Here is a 21,165-nt window from a genome sequence, read left to right as displayed (position 1 = left end):
CAGAGGCCAAACGGTGATCAATGCTGATAGCTGATCTCTGTTGGTTCTCCAGGCAGAAAGTTGGCAAAAGAAATACCCCTTCTTGCAGTTTGGGGGTAGGAGAAGTACAATCTATCAGCAGGCAAGAGTCCAGGCGCTTGGGTCGCCACTTGGAGATTATGACTAACTCGGACAGAGGCCAGCAGAAGGGTCCCAGGCAAATCCAGTTGATACTGATCAATTAGGCAGTTGCAGGGAAAGGGCCTCTGGAAGCTTGTTGTGTCGCTATAGCTCAAACAAGAGGTCAGCCAACCGACCTTTGGAGTCACTTCAGCAGGCCTGAGTGCAAGGCAAACAAATCCATTTTTCCTTCAGGTTCTGCAACTGCAGAGCAGTCCTTTTTCTAATCACAGGTCCAAGAGTTTTCTTAATAGGGTACTGGCGATGCCACATTTATGCCCAGTGCCAGCCTGTTGGTGGGGGAAATTCCTGGCCACTCCTTAGCCAATGGGGTAAAAGTTCCAAGAGGTGCCCATACCCACTTCTGCAGCATATTCTGCGTGTTTTACTGTAAACTATCCCACAGTATCCCTCTTTCCCTAAATCGAACATGGAAGAATGAATCAATACATCATTGTATCACTACTTACAATCATTGGAAAAGTTTATAAAAACAACACCCACAAACCGTGCAATAAATCTCGATATGTAAGGGCCCTCCAATTCATGGCTATTATGCAGCGCTATTAATCATTCATTTATATTGCATTTTTATATTGCCGCTTTGACATAATTGCAGAGGGATAGACTTCTGGCTGATACAACTCACCCATTTCCTGTGTGTCCACTATCCATCAGTCCTTTAACCCATGATACATATCATATACTCACCAAAGTACTATCCCTATTAACATCTCTTCAAACAGCACAGCTGGGTGGGAGTCTTGATTTCTACTTGGGACCTGGTTGACCACCAATCCACCCGTCTCTTCCTGCACCAATCATGGGCATCTTTATTCTACATCTCGGACTCCACGCCTGGCTATACTATTGTGCAAAAGCTGAACAGTCAGGTCTTTGTGAATCTGCAACAAAAACCATAGCAGAAGCACATTAAACAAATAAAATAAGTTAAGGAAAACGCACTAGCGCAATGTAAATAAAAGAGCACATTCAAATGATCATTTAATTAGTGCAATTTGCCTAGTTTCTTGCAACGTCATATGCAGCACAGATGTCCGTTTGGATTGCTCACTTCACTGTGCAGCTCAGTGAGGTCTTGACATCCAATACTTTGATTGCATGCTTCATAAACCTTAAGAAATTCACTGTTGAGTGGCCTAAATCACAAGGCAAATGAATGTTCCACTGCCAGGGCACATTAACAAATGTTTAGCAATCTAAATATTGACTTTAAAGAAAATCTGCGTAGCTCCAGAAGATTGGAGCAGATACATACAATGTAAGTTAATGATTCAAATACTGCCCTAAAAAACCAACAGAATCTATCCTGGCCCATTTTTACTCTGCTGTACCAGTGAGGTGTAATCCGAACAAATCTGTAGTGTTGGCTCTAGCGATAATGGTTGCTTCAAGAATGATTCAATATTGGTGGAATTGTAAAGTATACGTGCCAGTTTGGAGTGAGAGTAAGGGAGGGTGATCCTCCATAAACTGGAAGATTGGACAGAGTTGAGATGTTTTCTCTCAGAGGTTCAGTATGGCTTCCGCCCAGTTGTAGCACAGTCGAACAGTCCCTGAACCATCTCCTGCTCATGGACAAGTACATCAAAGCCAACGGAGGTTCTCTTCACTTACCTTTTATTGACCTCTCCAGTATTTTCGACCTGGTAGACGGGGCAGGCTCTGTAACATGATGACGGAGTGAGAGATCAAGGCCTCACTGGTAAAATGCATCTATTGGGACACTACTGTTCAAGTGAGGTATGGACAGGATAAAAAATCCACCCCCCTTTTTGGGACCAAAAGGGGGGTTAGACAGGGCTGCTTACCCGCTCCATTTTCATTTTTATTTTATATCAATTCCCTCGATCAAGTGCTGATGGTCAAAGGAAGGATTGTACCAGGGTGGATAACCGACCTGTGACTGTTCTTCTCTATGCGGACGACTAAGTGCTCATTTCTCGCACCACAAATGGACTACAGCAACTACTTGTTTTAATGAACTCATGGGTGAAATGAAATTAAAGGTCAACCGCCAAAAATCATACATCATGGCCTGTGGGCCAAAGAATACCCGCTTGCTAGTTTTACTATTACCAAGGTCCCAAATTGTAATTATCTTGGAATCATAATGGACTCAAATGTTAAGTGGGAGAAGCTTTCATCACAGAGGGCTTTTAAAACTGTAGAGGCTGCGGGTGTTTTTTTTAAATTTGCCAGAAAACTTGGTCAAAAACCTGTCAAACAATTCATTTCACTTTACAATGCCAAATGCCTCTCTTTGGGAACCTATGTAGCGGGTGTTTAGGGCTGCACTGACCTACAGGGCTTACAAGTATTTCAAAATACATTTCTTGGCAGATTGTTAGCAGTCACAAAAAGTGTGGCCAGCTTTATAACTCATGCAAAAGCTGGTCTTTCCTGTAGAGATAGAAAAATAAAAATTGCACCTCTCCTACTGTTTTTAAAGAAATGGCATTTGCCTTACACCAATTCTCTTACCAAGTTTTAGCAGACTGTGTCAATTTGGATCACAGGGATTCTATCCCTTGGCTCAAATATATAAAAACATTTTTACAAAACTTGGTGTTCAAAATTTATTTTACTGTCCAAATGAAATTGACAATAAATCAAGGGCCAGGGTAAAATCTCTTTTCTATGATTATAGAACTATCACAAGAATTATTAAGGCCCTGACGCTGGACATGGTCCGCCACCATATAGAGATTACAACCACTGATATGATTGCACCTTGTTAGAAATAGGGGTCAAGTGTAACACACCTCTTCTACAATGGATTTCTACAGCTGAACATAGACTTTATTTAACACATTTTTGATTGTACACAGTTCACTTTCCGGAGCTTTTCCACAGCAGGGCACCTGCTTTTTTTACCTTGCCCTGCTGGCCCTAGGATAATATTAGTTGGCTATCCCATGTCCATTCCATGTATTTTGGTGGTTTTTATACTATGCCTACAGTCCGGATTTTAGGGACCATTTTACGCTCAAATAATCAAAGTTTTTGTAGACCTATCCTTTTTTTTTTACAGCGGCTCAGCTCTTTATTTCTAGGACATGCAATCCTTAGTTATGTTCAGCAAGCATTGAGAATTCGTAGAGAACTGAATGTTTGGACTTTTCCTGGTACAAAATATCCTTGTTTTATGAAGTTTTTAAGCTGAAACGTCCTTTTTCTTGATTTAGTGGACCTTTATCTATATAATGTTTTGTTTCTAATGTACTGTATTTGATAAAAATAGTTTTGTGTATATGTTATACTCATTTTCTGGAAACTATTACAGCACTTTAATTACTATAAGCACTTTATGGATATCCCTTTGTATATTTTGTAACTTGTGTTTTATCAAATGTGTTTGTCATTTTATGGCTAAACAGCTGAATTGAATTAGTTTGACTGACAGAGTCCTTTAAATAATTTTTTAGATGCTCCCAAACTGAAACTAAGCACTATCAGTTGTTATAGTGTAACCCAGTGTTTTCCAGTGGGAAAGCCAGCCGTGCCACAATGAAAATCAACTTTTGAGATTTTCGCCTGCCAAGATATGTAAAAGGTTAAACAACATGCCCTTCTTTTAAACACCATGCACCCTGCCCAATATGTGTTTATGGCCTACCTTAGGGATGACATTAAACTAGTAAAAATAAAGGATTAGTCCTGGCAAAAGGTTTGTTTTGCCAAATCGAAATGGCAGTTTAAAACTGCATATGAATGCTGCAGTGCAGCCCTGGAGACACGTTTTACAGGGCTGCTTTAGGGGGTGGTACAATGAGTGCGGCAGCCCACTAGTAGCTTTTAGTTTTCAGACCACGGGTACATCTGGTATGTGGTACCATTGGCTGGGGGCTTGAAAGCAAATTAAATATGTATTGACAATTCTAACATGTTTAGAGAGGAGAGTCCAAGCACTGTACTGTTGGTTAGAAGGACTATAGTGTGCAGAGGCCTGCAGCCAGCAACAACAGGTTCAGCAAAAGAAGGCACAAATCTGGGGGATTTCCATGCAAAATAAGGTCATTTCCAACAGTTATCCTAACAGTGGTCTGTGCATCTAAGAAATTAAAGTGCTATGGTTTCTACCCAAAGTCCACTAGACTCTGGCACTTCGTGTCACTATACAAATGTGTATTTCACAGTATGATAAAGTGGTCATTGAATCCAAGACTTAAAGTGCTAGTGTTTCAACCCATGAACCAACTATATTCATTTATATAATCAAATGTATTCCCCCCCCCAGCCAAATTAAACTTGGTACGTAAGAGAGGGCGGGGAGATTGGAAAGCAGAGAAACGATTGTGATGGATAGACATTCAAATCTCACTGAAAGGCATCAGTAAACACATCTCTTATGACAGTTTTTGGGTCATTTCTCCAAGATAGCTGGTAAGCCCTGTTTGAGTAAAAACAGGAGTTTGTACCCGAAATTGGTGTCACAAGTACCACATTTTGCATTTCATGGCACACATATAATGGTGTAGGAAGAGTTCTGCGGGCCCTATTAAAAGAAAGAAAAGTGGCCCCTACATCCTGGGTCAATAATAAGACAGTCATAACTGTAGTGCAAAAGACTCAATACACCCCACCATTTGTGTATCAATATACATGCAGCACTATTGGTAGTTACAGGTCACCAAGTTTCTCCTGCTACCTGGCTTTTCCTCTCTCCTCCATGTCTGCATCCTTCTCTCATATCTGTCCTACCTTCAAGTCTAGAGTGGGAAACCAAAAGTAGACCAGGCAAACATGTTTAAACCAACCCTGCTCACTTTGTCTCCTAGCGCCATCTCTCTCTTTCCATCCACTGTCTAGCTTTCCTTCTTGCTTTTCTTTCTCTGATCACTTTTTCTCTACCTTCCCTCTCTCTTGAAGCCTACCTATGCCTGCTGATGTTACCTTCTAGAATCTGGAGAAAGTGACAGTGGCACTATGAGGGACCTAGGCTTTCAAAACCCGTCTCCGAGGCCTCTGGCCCATTGGGGAAATGCCCCGTAGAATAAAAGCATTGTGAGGCCCTGTCTGCATTTGCCGTTTCTCCACCCTATCCTGTCCTCTCTTTCTTCCCTACCAGTCTCTCACTCATCCTTATTTCTCCCTTTTCTTTGCTTGGTCACCTTAAACTCGCTCCTCGTGTTCCCTTTCATCTCTCCTCCAGTTCTCTTGTATCCTCTATCTTCTATCAGCATCCTGTCCTTTTCTCTCTAGCCTCACTTTATCTGTCCTCTCTATCTTCTTCCTCCCTTTTCCTCACATCAATATCTTGTCATTGCTTCCCTATATTCTATCTTTTTTGCCTGTTCTTTCCTTGATCCTTATTTCTGTCCCTTTTCTCCTCCTCTTCGTTGTCCCCTTTTGCTCATTCTTATCCCCTTCTCAGCTCTGTTCACCAGTTCCTTTTCTTGTTTTCCTCTTTCATTTCTTTATTATACTCTATTCTCTTCTGGATAATCCTTGCACCTTACTGACTCTCCCTCTAATGTAAAGACAGTACTAGGTCCCAGTAACGTTCTGTGTAAATCATTCACAGCTTGTGACCAGTAATCTGACTCCAGCCAGTACAGGGCAGCTTGGGACCTACCTGCCACATCTAGGCTGAGGTACTGATTGCACCACTAATAGCTACGCCCCATGTACATATTTCGCCAGTTAATACATGGTCATATTTGTGCCAAGCAAATATTCTGTGTTTCACAATTTGGAATGGGGAAAACGTGTGGTATTACTACATTATTCCTCATTCTGAGGTGCAGAACTCAAAATGACATGGTAATACGGCACGCTGTAAATATTGGCCCAGCAGTATCAGTATTTACCGGCGAACGACCTTTACAACGCGGTCGTTACACCGCGGTGTGTGTACATCGCGGTAAATACAGCGCAAGTTGTTACAACGACTAGCGCTGGATGGCGTTATACACTAAAGAATAGTATGATTTACTATTCCAACACCTTCCCTACTATTACGTAGGCTGGAGTTGGAATAGTAAATCATACTGTTCCTAAATCCAGTGCCCTCCAGCACAAGCTGTTGTAACGACTTGCGTTGTAATAACTGCGATGTAACATACCGTGATGTAAATCATCGCGTTGTAACGTTACATATTCGTATTTACCAGTTGCAATATTACAGTAACTCTCCAAAGGGCATATTTAAAGAGGTCCTTAAATGCCTTCCTGCCCCAGCATACAAATCAGTTACCTCTATGGAAGTCCAAGGAATTATTAATTTTGCTCACATGACACCTCTGTAGTCCCTCCTCAAGTGCACCCTGTTTCTGTGCTGCTTTCTCTTGGTCCTTGCCTGGCTATGTGCACCTCTGTCCTTGATCCTGGTGCCGCCAAAGCTGGTGTGAACACCTTAATAAGTACTGAAATGTGATGCAGTTTGGCTGCCCCTGTTTTATGCTGCTGACACGCTCCTAGTTGTTTTTTTTTTCTTATCAGCAGTAATAACTGTTGGTACGTAGCTTTTATCTTTTCCATTGCCTTAAACTGTAATACTCTTCCTCTTTAGCTCTGTCAGCTACCTCTTTCTGAGTCACTACTGTCAATTTTAACTATTCAGACTCTACTGGTTTTGGCATTGGATGCACATCATGCAACATGTCTTTATGTCCCAACTACTTCATCTGTATGATGCTGCTGAGTTTACTCAACAGTTCTGCTGCAATCAGCAGTATCGGAGAGTACTCCCTCCCTCCCCAATAAACATCCCTGCAGGACTTTTTCCTGCGTTTCTTTGGGGCAGAGTTGTGGATCCAGGAGTCATCCTCAGGTTACTGGGCAAATGTATTTTTCCAACGTGGCTATCACCATTGTTTTTCTCATCAAAGAAGGCAGGCAAGCTAGGGCGATGCTCATAAATCTGCCTGATCACACTACTCTTGTCAATATTTCAATTGTGTTTTACTTTCACTCATAAATACCCTGATGTTTCTAGTCTAAATTGCTTCACTCAGCTAGGCTACTTTTTATGTCTCCTTTCTATTCTTTGACCCTTGTGTCAACTGCTCCATGAAACCAGGCATACCAAGCCACAGTTTTGGCTGGTCGCTCCATACTCAGTGTCCTCTGTGTTCCATTCTAGCCCCAATCTCCTTTCTCATATTCTACATAGGGGGACTCAACTGTGAGGACTGGCTAACGCCGATGCCAGAAGGCCTAGCTCATAATCTTATTTGGTCTTATCATCCTGGGGACAGTGAGGAGAGTGGGCTCCCCTGTAAGTCAGAACTCTTCAGCCATCAATTTCAACTCATGGGGATCCAAATTCTTCTTTGGATCCGACATCTCCCTTGGTCAGCAGAATCTTTTCAAGTCTCCATGAGCAGAAAGAAAGGCCACAGAAGATGAGAAGATGAGAGGTTTTAGGCATTTGAGAAAGTCTCCAACTAACAATAGAAATAATACCAAAAGGCCAATTAAGTTGCCTGAAAAGACCCTCTGACGTCTGGTGATTGTCACGTAGTCAGGCCCCTATAGGGCCCATGTCCCCTAGGAGAACTAGAATCTATTTAGTCTGGTTTGAGTCTGCAAAATGTAGTTGCGTTCTCACATAGTTCTACTCTTGGAATGCAAACCAAAGCTGAACTAAACATCTCCTGTGAGTAACAGCGGAGGAGTCTTATGTGGAATAGAGTATACTAAGAGATTGCACAGTGAAATGTATGCAACCACTTTGTTTATTCATCACTGTATTGGTGTAAGAGTATAAAGAGTCATTTTTGAATGTTTGTCCCGGCAGGTTATCTCGTTTTTTATGAAGAAAATAATGAAACGTGCCATCCTCATGTTGCATATTTAGAAACATATGTGCTGGCCCATGTGTTTAGACATGTACATAATTTTTATTTCATAGTATTTTATTGGTTGTTTCCAAATAAAGCAATACATACAGTACATCCAAAAAAGGATATAATGACTAGACATGCGACAAAAAAGCAAAGTAACGACACTAAAACAATTATACTGAGGCAGAATAGAGAAAAGTATTCAGCCTTGTATATTATTGACATGTTTACTTTTTCGCAGGTTCTCCAGCTGGGATCAGACATCCTTCCCCAATATAAACAAGAAGCACCAAAGACTCCACCGCACATCATCTTGCATTATTGTGCTTTTAAAACCACGTGGGATTGGGTGATTTTAATCCTAACATTCTACACCGCAATAATGGTTCCCTACAATGTCTCATTCAAAACCAAACAGAACAACATTGCCTGGCTGGTGCTGGACAGCGTGGTGGATGTCATCTTTCTGGTTGACATTGTTTTAAATTTTCATACAACGTTTGTGGGCCCTGGAGGAGAGGTCATCTCTGATCCCAAACTAATAAGAATGAACTACCTGAAAACTTGGTTTGTGATAGACCTGCTGTCCTGTTTACCATATGACATCATCAATGCCTTCGAAAATGTGGACGAGGTAAGCAACATTATGTCCAGAAATGTTATCTGATATATGCATTTATGCTTCTATTTTTTAAATGACGATTCTCTGCTTAAAATGATCATATTTTTCGAGTCATTGCAGAAACTTTAAAATAGTAATTAGGAATCCAGCTTTAGTTCTGTCAAATTTTGCTCTTGGTGCATGTTTCAATGGCAAGTTATGTTAGATTGATGTGCAGTATGTAAACACGTTCCGAATGAATAGGCCATAGGCTTAAAATACAACACACAGAATGGAGAGGTACCTTTTATTACACGTAATAATGATTTGACTTTTTGTATGGAGCTTGTTACCACAGATTTTGGCAGGTGGCACACAAGCAATATTGAGGTTTCTTCACGAAAGGTATAATGTAGCTCTGATTGCTACTCTCTTCGTGAACTACAACCCAGTGTTAATATCTTCACAATCAAGAATGTAAATGTATAAACTAAATGAACTATCCTGCCTATATACATTTTTTCGGTTGGAGGAATTTTATAGTTAAGTGGCTTTTTTGTTAACCCTGTCATTACAGAGCGTGAAACCTAATTAAATAGACAATATGGGGCCTGTTCTCTTACTGCGCCTCTAGTATATAGTCTGTGAATAGGTTTTTTTAAACTGAGCCCGTTTTTTGTGCGGAGGGGCAGCAGCAGCCACTAGGACCACAAGCCCTAGCAGCCTTGCAGCTCACGTCGCATTCAGCCAGCGCCCGCAGGCGCATAAGAGCAGCGGCCGGGCTCCGCAGCGTGGGAGCCCATTTTTCATGAGGAGGGGCAGCAGCAGCCAGCAGGACCACAAGCCCTAGCAGCCTTGCAGCTTATGTCGCATTCAGCCAGTGCCCTCAGGCGCATAAGAGCAGCGGCCGGGCCATGCAGCGTGGGATGCCGTTTTTCATGAGGAGGGGCAGCAGCAGCCAGCAGGACCACAAGCCCAGGCAGCCTTGTGGCCGGCGCCGCATTCAACCAGCACCCGGAGGCGCATAAGAGCAGTGGCCGGGCCCTCCAGCGCGGGAGCCCATTTTTCGTGAGGAGGGGCAGCAGCAGCCAGAAGGACCACAAGCCCCGGAAGCCTTGTGGCCGATGCTGCATTCAACCAGCGTGCGGAGGCGCATAAGGGCAGCATTTGGGCCACGCAGTGCGGGACGTGCCCGGGACGCGCCCAGGCGAAGCCTGGGCCAAGGGCGGGCCCGTCAGCGCTCATCAGTGGCCGGAAGAGGCTGGACCCACTCTCTTAGTCTGAATTCCCGCTGATTGAAGTGGATTACTATAGCCGGCAAAAGGACACCAGCTGTGTAACTCCGAGGACTGGAGTGGAGTAAGTCTGTTTACCCCTTTTGTGGTCACATCTATTTGTTGAAAATATAACTAGCAATATGGGCAAGCGAAAGGTGGGGGGGTACAAAGCCATCAACTGAGTTGCCCAGTACTCCTAAGCGTAACACCATAGACAGATTCCTGGCCCTAACTGTTGGAGCTCTATCTAAAGAAATTGACATGGTAGAGCGGCGCATTTCCCTTACCGCATCCGGCCAAACCGGGGGAACTGTGTGTACTCAATGTGTAACATCTACTAAACGAAATTTGGGTCTAGGCAATGATCAAGATGACCAAAGTGCTGGATGCACAAGTGAATTTATCTGTCAAACTCCAACACAATTGTATTAGAGCAGGGATTAGCCTCTACCCCCTCGGAACCAACAATCCCACGAGCAGTCACTCCTATACACTGCCTTGAAAGTGATGAGCAAGGTATTGCTGTTAAGACTGGAGGAATGGGCACTGGAGTACTCGGTCCTAACGCCAGGGCAATTTGGGTTTAGGAAACAACTTGGGAACAGAGAGCAGTGCATTGACCTAGAGCTACTTACCTAGAGCTACTTATCAGCAAGTACACCAGGGCAAAGGCAGGTGCTCTATATCTATGCTTTGCCGATTTAAGTAGTGCCTAAGCTGGTCAGTGGCCAAATCTGGGACATTGAAACCTACCTGTTTCTTTCTGTGGCTGTCCTGTTGCTGTTGCTTTCCCCCTCCCGCCGCTGCCTTTGCAAACACCGTGGCCGCCGTGTGGAGGGGACTCCATTTCCCAGGCTCCTAAGCGCCAGAAGGCGGAACCCGGAAACGCAGCTCACGCGCCTGGAGGCGTGTTAAATTCCAGCTCAGCTTCGGGGGAGCGGGCGCCTAAGCTGGTCAGTGGCCAAATCTGGGACATTGAAACCTACCTGTTTCTTTCTGTGGCCGTCCTGTTGCTGTTGCTCTCCCCCTCCCGCCGCCGCATTTGCAAACACCGTGGCTGCCGTGCGGAGGGGACTCCATTTCCCAGGCTCCTAAGCGCCGGAAGGCGGAACCCGGAAACGCAGCTCACGCGCCTGGAGGCGCTTTAAATTCCAGCTCAGCTCCCGCGTCGCGGGAACAGCGCGCGGGCAGCACCGGGCTAAGCCCGGGCAAAGGGCGGGCCCTCTGTGGCCCTCAGAGGCCCGAAGAGACTGGGCTGGGCCAGTGACCCTGGACCATCATCAGACGAAAGACTAAGGAATTATAAGCCCATCATATTAATCATTGTCTCAATCTTTTACGGTTCTTCCTTCTGGGGCACCCTTGATATTCTCTAACAATATATCTTGTCAGTCATAACCCGTGGCTACATTTGTATGCTTTGATTTTCCTTTAGTTGATTTTTTATAATTTCATCACCTTTAGCCAGGATAGCTCCTGTTTTGCATATGCTTGAAAACAGTCAATATAAAATGACCACACGGGAAACGAGAAGTAAGGCCGCGGTTGGGGGGTAAAGTTGACTGGAACACTCGATGACTTCATAGTACGCACTAACTCCCTGATAGATCAGGGGATAGTACTAATGGAGAGAAGGGTATCCCAAGACCTAGCATTTGCCAAGAGGTCATCATTGGGCAACATAGCTGTGGCACGTAGCCCTGAAAATGCTTTATCTGAACTTGCCCCCCTGCAGACACATGCGGAGGAACATAATTTCGCTGATACTCAGCCGGCCCTCCAAAATCCGATCCCCTCTGGTCCTCAACCATTATATACCATGGAAAAAACCACGACTGGGGTACATTTAGACACTCAGGCTGAGTCTTTAAATAGACAATTGAGAGGAAAAAGGCAGGGGGCAATTCCCAAAAATAAGCGTGCTAAAAATAATAAGCTGATTGGCAAGAAAGTCAAAGTCAAAGTAGCTAAGACGGGTGGTACCAGAAAGGAGAGTAGCAAAGAGCCTGAGGGGAAATAAATGGGTCTCAGTCAGAGAAAGAAGAGGGCGGGTATAAGACAATGCCCTTGGCTATTATAGATGACACTACACTAGACGATACATTAGCTGATATTTTTTCTAAGAGTATTACTGCTAATAGTACAGGTGTACGTGTAGAAAGGGAGGACCCCTTGATATATACCTTGACAACGCTAATTAAATCCTTACTTACTCCCTTAGAAGAGAGGCTTCATGGCATAGAGAAGCTGTTCCAGGCGTTGCAGAAAGATATAAAAGCACAGTATAGTAGTCAGGAAAAAAGGGTAAATCATGAAATCGTACCGGTGGTTAACCCGCCGATAATCAATAATAAACGGGCGGAAGGGAAAAAAAGAACCCCTAAACCCCCCCCCCCTAAACCCGTGCAAAATACCATCAGTCCAGTAGTAAGTATAGATGGTTTCAAACCAACCCCGGCTACTGAAGCAATTTTATGTACAACAGTTTCCCTCTGTGCACCCACTCATAACCCCGATAAAGTACAACATGAGAAACCCGAAAAACGTAGAAGCATCAATTTACCACCAGATGCATGCCCCTACGTGGTAATCTTAACAGGGGTCCCGGAATTGGTTCCTCAAACTACGGAACCCTTCGAAGCACTTAGAAATAAGGTGATACATTGGTTAAATTCTAATTACCCTATACCTTCAGTTTTAGCCAGTAACATCTTAATGGTTCAAAGGGTTCCTTGGGTGGGTTATAATAGGAAAAGATCACAGGGGGACTGTGTGGTCATAACTTTTGAAAACCCGCGAATAGTAGATTACATCTGTCGGGGGGTTCCTAGAAATCAGGGTTTGTCGATTATGGCTAGACCTCTGTCTTACTTTTATACGCCAGCTGAACAGCCAGATGATATGATATGATATGATGATATGATGATATGATGTACATTTGTAGAGCGCGAATTGCTGCCCGGAGGCGTCCAAGCGCTAAGAATACTCACAATCCGTACAGTAGCCCACACAGTGAGAGAAGGGAACTTGGACTAGATGAAATAAGAAGGTTTTCAGCTGTTTACGGAAGGACGTGAGGTTAGAGTTGGCTCTGAGATGCAAAGGGAGGGTGTTCCAGGCTCTGGCAGCATTATGGGAGAATGCTCTGCCTCCAGCTCTGGCTCTTTTAATTCTGGGGGCAGTTGCCAGAAAAGTCTGGCTAGAGCGTAGGCTTCTACTAGGCATGTAATGAGAGATTAGGTCCCGCGTAATCCTTGGGCCGGTGTTCCAGAAGGCCTGGTGAGCTATGCACATGGCTTTAAACATAACTCTCTGGCGCACCGGTAACCAATGCAGCGACACCAGTCCTGACCTAACTGACTCTCTCCGGGGAAGGTCGAGTAGAATGCGTGCTGCACAATTCTGGACTATCTGAAGCCTTCTTAGGGTGGATTCAGGAGCGCCAAGATAAAGTACATTGTTAAAATCAAGGCGTGACTGAATTAAGCCTTGTACGGCCACTTGTTTAGCTTCCAGGGGGAGGAGAGGGAGAATTTTTTTTAACATCCTCATAATGGCAAAACAGGTGGCTGAAAGTTTTATGGACTGAACGTTGAAGGACAGGGATCTGTCCAGCCAGACTCCAAGACTCTTAATACTGTTTTTAGGAGTAGGGGTGGGTCCCAGACTTGACGGCCACATGGAGGGATGGAGACTAAGATTTGAAGGGCCTAGGAGCATAAGCTCAGTTTTGTCCCCATTCAGTTTTAAGCACGATAGGGACATCCAGGTCTTCACTTCCTCCAGGCAGTCTCGGAGCCCGCCCCGAGCAGATAGATTGACTGCCTGTGTCATAGAGACCACTAGCTGCGTGTCGTCCGCATAGGAGATGATCTTAATTCCAAACGGGCGGACGACATCGGCCAGCGGCCTCATGTACAGATTGAAGAGTGCAGGGCTCAAAGATGAGCCTTGAGGGACTCCGCAATTAAGAGGTTTGCTCGAGGAAACCGACTCGCCTTCGAACACGCGAAAAGACCTGTCCTCTAAAAAGGACTGAAACCAAGACCAGGCTTTTTCCTTTATCCCGGCCTGAGATAAGCGGTCCATCAGAGTGTCATGGCTGACCGTATCAAAGGCCGCGCTGAGATCAAGAAGGATCACTGCCACTGATCCTCCTTGATCCAGGATTTTCTAGCTTCCTCTGTGACCATGAGGAGGGCGGTCTCAGTCCCATGTTTTGGTCTAAAGCCTGTCTGGGTAGGGTCCAGTAGGTGGTGCTCTTCCAGGAAGCTTATCAGTTGAAGGTTTATGTATTTCTCCAAGATTTTGCTAATCCATGGGAGTAGGGAGATAGGGCGGTAATTGCTCAGGTTGGTGGAGTCCAAGTTAGGCTTTTTCAATAAAGTTCTCACCATGGCCTGCTTCCATGCGGTCGGGACCGTTGCGGAAGAGATGGAGGCATTTAGAATCTCCCTAATAACGGAGATGACAGATGGAGCTGGACCAGGGATGTGAATTGTCCCAGGGAAGGGAGGAGGCATGGTATGTATAGGGACCCAAATCCTAATAGTCAGGGAGGGAGGGGAGATGACAGATGGACCCTAATACAGCGGAGGGCTGGGAGCAATCAAAAGGGTGGCCGGCAGTATTGCGGAGAATGGCCAGGCGTACAGTTTGTTCCACCTTTCTACCCATGCTATAACAGGTTCAGTCCACTGGAGATGGTTGACTGACGCCTGGAGCACGAAGAATTTTTTGACCCGCTGTCATCTGTAAATATTCCTTTAAATTCATTAGTGAATAGCTTATCACAGGAAATGTCTGACACGATTATTAGTAGTGTGAGTAATAAGACGTTGTCAGTAACTAATGAATTGGCTAATTCGTCCAAAATGGTGGTGAAGGAGTATGTTAAATGCAAAAAGGGATCATGCCTTAAAAGTAGCCAAAATCAGATCCCCGGGCCAATCGAAATCCCGGGTAAAACTACACTTGAAATTAATGGGATTGATAGGGGTTATGTTGACATGGATGAGACAGTAATACCTAGTCATAAAGAAACCTGTGCCGTGATGTTTTGGAATGTGGCAGGCTTAAAGCAGAAACTTTCTAATCCCTCTTGGGAAACTGTCATAGATAGTATGGATATTGTGGCCTTGCAAGAAACCTGGACCATTGAGCCCATTCATTTAATTGGTTATACAACTTACTGCACTCCTGCAGTAGGAGGAACACACGGGAGACCTAAGGGCGGTCTAATTACGTACCTCTCAAATTGCATACCATATGAGAGGGTTCGTTTCCACTCAGAGTGTAGTTTCTATCACAAAATAGGGATAGATACTAAAACTGGGACCAGTTTTATTATTGTTAACTTCTATAACAATATCCCAAGTAGCGCAATTCAGGATATTGTGAAAAGGTTAAATGATGATCTACAAGGCGAAATAGATAGTGAGGAGAGGGAAGTAATGATCCTATGGGGGGGGGGGGCTTTTAACTGTCATCTTTGCAAAAAGGGTCAAAAAGGAATTTGCGGTCTAATGCTAGAGCAAGACATTAACCTCACACATTTTGATCATACTTTAACTGGGGATTTGTTAAATGAGATATTATTTAATTGTGATTTGGGATATGCAAATGAACTGGCTATGCGATCAACACCATTTGCCCCGACCTTTATTGGTAGGGGAGCATCGACTACCATTGATTTTATTATCTGTTCGAATAATTATGGATACAGGATCTCTAGCTTTAAGATTCATGAGTCACCATTGAGTGATCATTACCCACAAGTACTTGAAGTTGATATCCCATTTACGGCATGCCAATATGATAAGTTGCAAATGCAGGCAGCCCCGGACGTTTTGCTGGGGAGACAAAATGGGTATACGCTTAAGTGGAGCAAGGTGGTTCCGGATGAATTCTTATCTAAACTGGTTAACACCTGTACAGATAGCTTTAGAATTTGCCTGGATGAAAATTCTAAGAGTGAAAATATAATAGAGCATTTTAATATTATTGCAGCCACCATTAAAGAGAGCCTGAGGGCGGTTTCTAGGAACAGGCCCAAGAATGGTAGAAGATGGTTTGACAATGCATGCACTAAGGCCCTCACTGAGCTTAAATATGCCATCCACCGGGAACCCCGGGACCCCTCCTTAATAAGAGACTTAAGGAATTGTTACAATTTGGCACTGAAACAAAGGAGGAACACCATAAAGAGGGTGGCTTGGGAAGAACTATGTGATGCCTCACAGTCCAAAGACACATCTGCATTTTGGAGGGTGGTAAATGCCCCCTTCCTTTTTGATAACACCAAGGCTCGCATGGAAATTGCGATTAGTGAAGATGACTGGGTCACACATTTCTCCACCCTTTATATGTGCTTAGAACAAAGCCCCCAAAAAGTTTCTAACTTAATATATGAGAAAGGGGTGGATGTCCAAAAAGTAGCGGTTACTCCGCTTGAGGTTCTATGCGAGAAAGGGGGGGATGCCGAAAAAGTATTGGTTACCCTGCCTGAGGTCCTACTGAGTTTGAAAGCTACAAAGAGTGGAAAGGCAGCAGGCCCAGATGGAATCCCAGCTGATCTGTATAAAGCTAATAGTGACATCTGGGGCCCCATTCTGGTTCAGCTTTTTAATGCAGCATTAGCGAGGGGTCTAAGTCCGTCATGGTTTACATCTATCATTGTCCCCATCTACAAGAAGGGAGATAGGCAAAACTGTGCATGTTATAGGCCAATATCCCTACTTGACTCATCCATAAAAATCCTCGGTAGAGTTATTTTAGCTAAATTACAAAACTGGGCGGAAGATAATGGGGTAATAAGTGATCTACAGTTTGGCTTTCAAAGGGGCATAGGAACTATCGAGCAGTGCTTAAATTTATTTTTTGTCCAGCAGAAGTATATATCGATAAAAAGGAGCGCCTATATTTTGCCTTTGTCGACCTTACTTCGGCTTTTGACTGTGTATCCATAAAAAACTATGGGAACTGATGCAAGGGATTGGCGTGGAAGATCCGATTATTTGCTTCTTGAGGGAGCTGTATTCTGGGACTACAGCTACTGTTCGCTATGGAAGAGGGGGGGAATGTAGTAGATCTTTTGGGATAGGGCGCGGAGTACGCCAGGGATGCGTCCTGGCGCCTTTTCTATTCCTGATCTACATAAACGGGTTGGAGCATCGTCTACTGCAGGAGTGCAGGGACGTGCCTATTGTTGGTAATAGGTGTATCCCTGCGCTCTTGTATGCGGACGATGCCGTTTTAATGGCGCGAACACCCATTGCCCTCCAAAACGTGATAGCATCCTTTAATAAGTTCATGTCCAGTTTAGATTTGAAAATCAACTGTAGTAAAACCTTTACCATGAACTGTGGAACACGATCTAAGAAGCAAATGAAAACTATGTTTATAAATAACGCTCCTTTAGAAAACACGCCCACCTTCCCTTACTTAGGCATCTTGTTTCATGAGACTGGTTCATGGACAAGCGCTATAAGGGCAAGAACTCTTTTGTTCTCAAAGACAATAATGGCCCTAAAGATTTTTGTACAAAAGTTGGGAAAGAAGCCCATTAGGGAAACTCTAACCATTTATAATGCAACGTGTATATCTGTGTCTTTGTATGGATCAGGACTCTGGGGGTATGCTAACATAAACGCTATGCAATTAATTGAAAATAAGTTCATGCGGCACATGTTGTCTGTACCCAATAGTATTGCAACCCTTAACTTTCACGAGGAGCTGGGGCAGCCATATATCTCAGATACAATAAAAATTCAGCCCATCTTATTGTGGCACAGGGTTTGGACTGTCAATGAGTGTGTTGTAAATCGCCAATGTTTTTAAATGGTTAAATTATGTGAAATCCTTCCTGACAGAAATTCACTGTCAACAATACTTTGAGGATCCACTTGTAATGGCACACATATCCAGAAAACTATTGAAAAAACTGTGTATGGAACACCTCAGGGAAAAAAGATTGTTTGAGGAAATAAAGAAAAAGACGGTTTGCTCCCATCAGTTGATATTAAGCGGTGTTAAATTACAACCATACTTATGCCTCCCTATGTCAAATTATGATAGATTTTGTCTTACACGTTTCAGATTTAACATTGTTTTTAGATTATTAACATTCCCAGTAATGAACTCCTGGTCTAATGTACTGTGCTTATGCCCATGAGATGAATTATCTCTGCAATCCGATATTCATGTGTTGTTTTTCTGTAGATTTTACAATTTGCCCCGTAGGAAATTTATTGTCCCAATCCTAAAAGAGATGAAGGTAAATAGATGCCGCCCAGCGTTTTTAGAATTGCAAAGAATGGACACTGTATTTATTGTTGCTTCATTGTCAGAATTTTTTAAATATGTTTTTAAACTCCGAAAATCGATGGATGGATACATTTTAACTGTCCCTATAGAAAATTGTGTGCTTCGCCCTTGCTATAACAACTGTGTACTGAGCCATTTTAATTGTAAATTTTTTATCTGTTGCTTTTATGGTTATTGATTTTTAACCGAATAAAGTACTTTTGACTTTGACTTTGAAGTAGTGCATTTGATCTGGTCAATCACAATTTACTCTGGCCAACTCTGATTTCTATGAGAGCACCAAGGGCGATCATTGGGTTTCTCTCTCGTCTGTATGAGAACCTAAGCAGCCAAGTCTGTTTTGGCCCTCAGGGGGAATGCTCACCCAAATTCAAAGTAGGGCGGGCTATATGGCAAGGATGCGTGTTAGCACCAATTTTATTTTTCCTCTTTTTTAACAGGGTAGATAATCATCTACAAACAATACAGGCTCATGCCCCAAGGGCAGCAGGTCGTCCGATACCCGTTCTTTTATATGCGGACGATGCTGTACTCTTAGCAAGAACCCCAGTAGGTCTTCAGAGACTGAGGGACGTGTTTTCAGCTTTTATGACACAAAGCAAAATGGTAATCAACAAATCAAAAACATTTACCATGGTCTACAGGCTAAACCAAAATCCCGCAAAACCTTTTTTATCGACAGTACCCCAATTAATACTGTAAACTCCTTTTACTATCTTGGCATTTTATTTTTGAGTAATGGCTCCTGGTCCCAATATATTTTAAATACTAGAGCCAAAATGAGCAAGGCAACCCAAGATATTTTTAAATTCTCCTTAAAATTAGGGAATCGGCCTATTAACGAGATGGTAGCCATCTATAAAGCAAAAGGAGTAAGTACAGCTCTTTATGGGGCAGGTCTTTGGGGTCATGTAAAGAGCACAGTCCTGCAAATGCAGGAAAATTGCTTCTTGAAACGCTTATTATATTTACCGCCTTCTGCATCAAACACTATTGTACATCATGAGTTGGGTCTCCGGTTTTTAGAAGATTGTTTATTGGTCAGACCACTGTTATTGTGGGCCTCAATATGGAAAAGGGAAGAAACGGCTTTTACTAAATCAATTATTTTAGATTGCCTTAATTTGCATGATGCATTAAGAATTCCATTATTACTATAAATTAATTCCTCTTTAGCAAACTTGTTCAAGATATCAGTATGGTCAGGGATATCAAAAATATTGTCCCACACAATGAAGGAGATCAGAGACTCCTTTTTGCAGTACAGGCAGGATTTTAGATCAAAGGCTGAGCAGAACAAACCTACTGTCGCCTTGTCCAAATCTTATAGCCTAGAGGAGTGAGCTAATAATTACCTGCCGTATGTGACTTATGTACAGCACCGTTTTGTGCTACTGAGATTGAGATGCGGCTTTGTTCACTATCTTGTTGCATTCCCAAAAATGAGGTCTCGTCCATCTGACATGGAACCATATCCATGAGATAACAAAAGTAAACAAAGCACATTGCACTTTATATTGTTTTGTAACTTGACTCACGTTTTAGGTGTTTTTATCTTAACCCATTGTTTCTCACTCATAATATAAGGTCACATAAAGTAGCAATGAAATTCTTGGTGACACCAGGTGATCCTCTAATATGCTTTAATGTTGCCCTGTTTATCTTGAAATCGATTAATGTGAGGAAAAGCATTCTGCTATAGTGTAAGAAAATGAATTGATTTTAATAACCGCCTAGGTGATCCTCCTATATGCTATAATGTTGCCATGTGTATCTTGAAATTGATCAATGTGAGGAACGTATCCTGCTATAGTGCAAGAAATGAATGGATTTTAATAATTGTCATTGGACCTGTTTGTTTTACATTTGTTTTTAAATGTATAAGGATTGTACTTTTATAGCTATTTTCTTTGATAGCAGAATAAAGATTAAAACCGACCCGACATTAAAGAGTGTGAAACCTAATTAAATAGACATATGGGGCCTGTTTTCTTACTGCGCCTCTAATATATTTTCTGTGATTAGGTTTTTTCCAACTGGGCATTTTGATTGTAACACATATCTATACTCTTATTGTAAAACTGCTTTATTGCCTTTTTATTCTCGAATTTACTCATTAATGATAGTGTCACTATACCACCAAACCCACTAATTTCTAGCAATATTGTCCCAGTAATTACAACCTGGACTCATATGCCTGAGGGAAAGTGAGGGGGAAGACTCACAGTGATTTATAAATACACTCGGAGAATTGATCATATGAACTCTCTTTACATTCCTACACTATATAGTGACCAACCCAAAATCAAGGTCACTTTCTGAGCCTTCTTCTTATACCATGTCCGTATAGTTTTATGTAACACTTTAATTTCAGGACCCCTTTAATTATGTCTAAGTGGCCCCCTAAATGATTTACCTGCATTTCAATTCAATAAGAAAATCACCTCACCTTCCTTTTAAGATATTTTTAAGATCCTCACATGCTGCTATTGATCTGAAAACAAGCTGACTTGAACTTTTGTACAGGTTGAAGCCAGTAACTGAGGTGTTTATAACAAAGCGCTTGCCTATGTGCGTCTATCTTTCCATTTCAAGGTAGGCAGATGCTCCTAATGGTCTCATTCAATGTTTAAGCAATTCTATTTAAGATAGTCTGAACAAGTACACATGTGAATTTATTACTGCTGGTACCTATTTGAAACATCTCAGAAAAAGGTAGCCTCAAGTTGCTTCTTCATCAACACAGTATCTTTTATGTAGGATCTCGTTATTTTAAACGTTGCTGCTTTTAACAGAACTATGGTTGCTGCTAAATATAACCTGTTATGTTTTTTTCTTTACGGTCACAAACGTTCAGTCACACTGTAAATCCCAACATCCTAAATTTCAAAAAGGATCTTTATCTCAGTTATTTTCATCACTGCCCAGGAAGTGTGAAATTTGTACACAGATGGACTCTCTCGTTTTTAGGTCGAGGACTACCGGTCTGCCG

The 21,165-nt window shown here is 42.8% G+C and overlaps 1 protein-coding gene across 2 annotated transcripts in view; it reads left to right on the top strand.

The window, feature by feature from the left end:
• KCNH5 (potassium voltage-gated channel subfamily H member 5) overlaps positions 1-21,165 on the top strand; it is an 825,104-nt gene that overhangs the window by 367,789 nt on the left and 436,150 nt on the right. For both annotated transcript variants that reach the window (XM_085626196.1, XM_085626195.1), the window contains exon 7: positions 8,212-8,604. In XM_085626196.1, coding sequence (XP_085482322.1) covers positions 8,212-8,604 — 393 coding nt within the window. The remainder of the gene's footprint in view (positions 1-8,211; positions 8,605-21,165) is intronic.

The sequence above is a fragment of the Triturus cristatus genome, chromosome 9 (genome assembly GCF_964204655.1).
Source record: "Triturus cristatus chromosome 9, aTriCri1.1, whole genome shotgun sequence".
NCBI lineage: Eukaryota > Metazoa > Chordata > Amphibia > Caudata > Salamandridae > Triturus > Triturus cristatus.
Note: the sequence above shows the minus strand (reverse complement) of the source record. Positions and strands in the feature narration are given on the sequence as shown.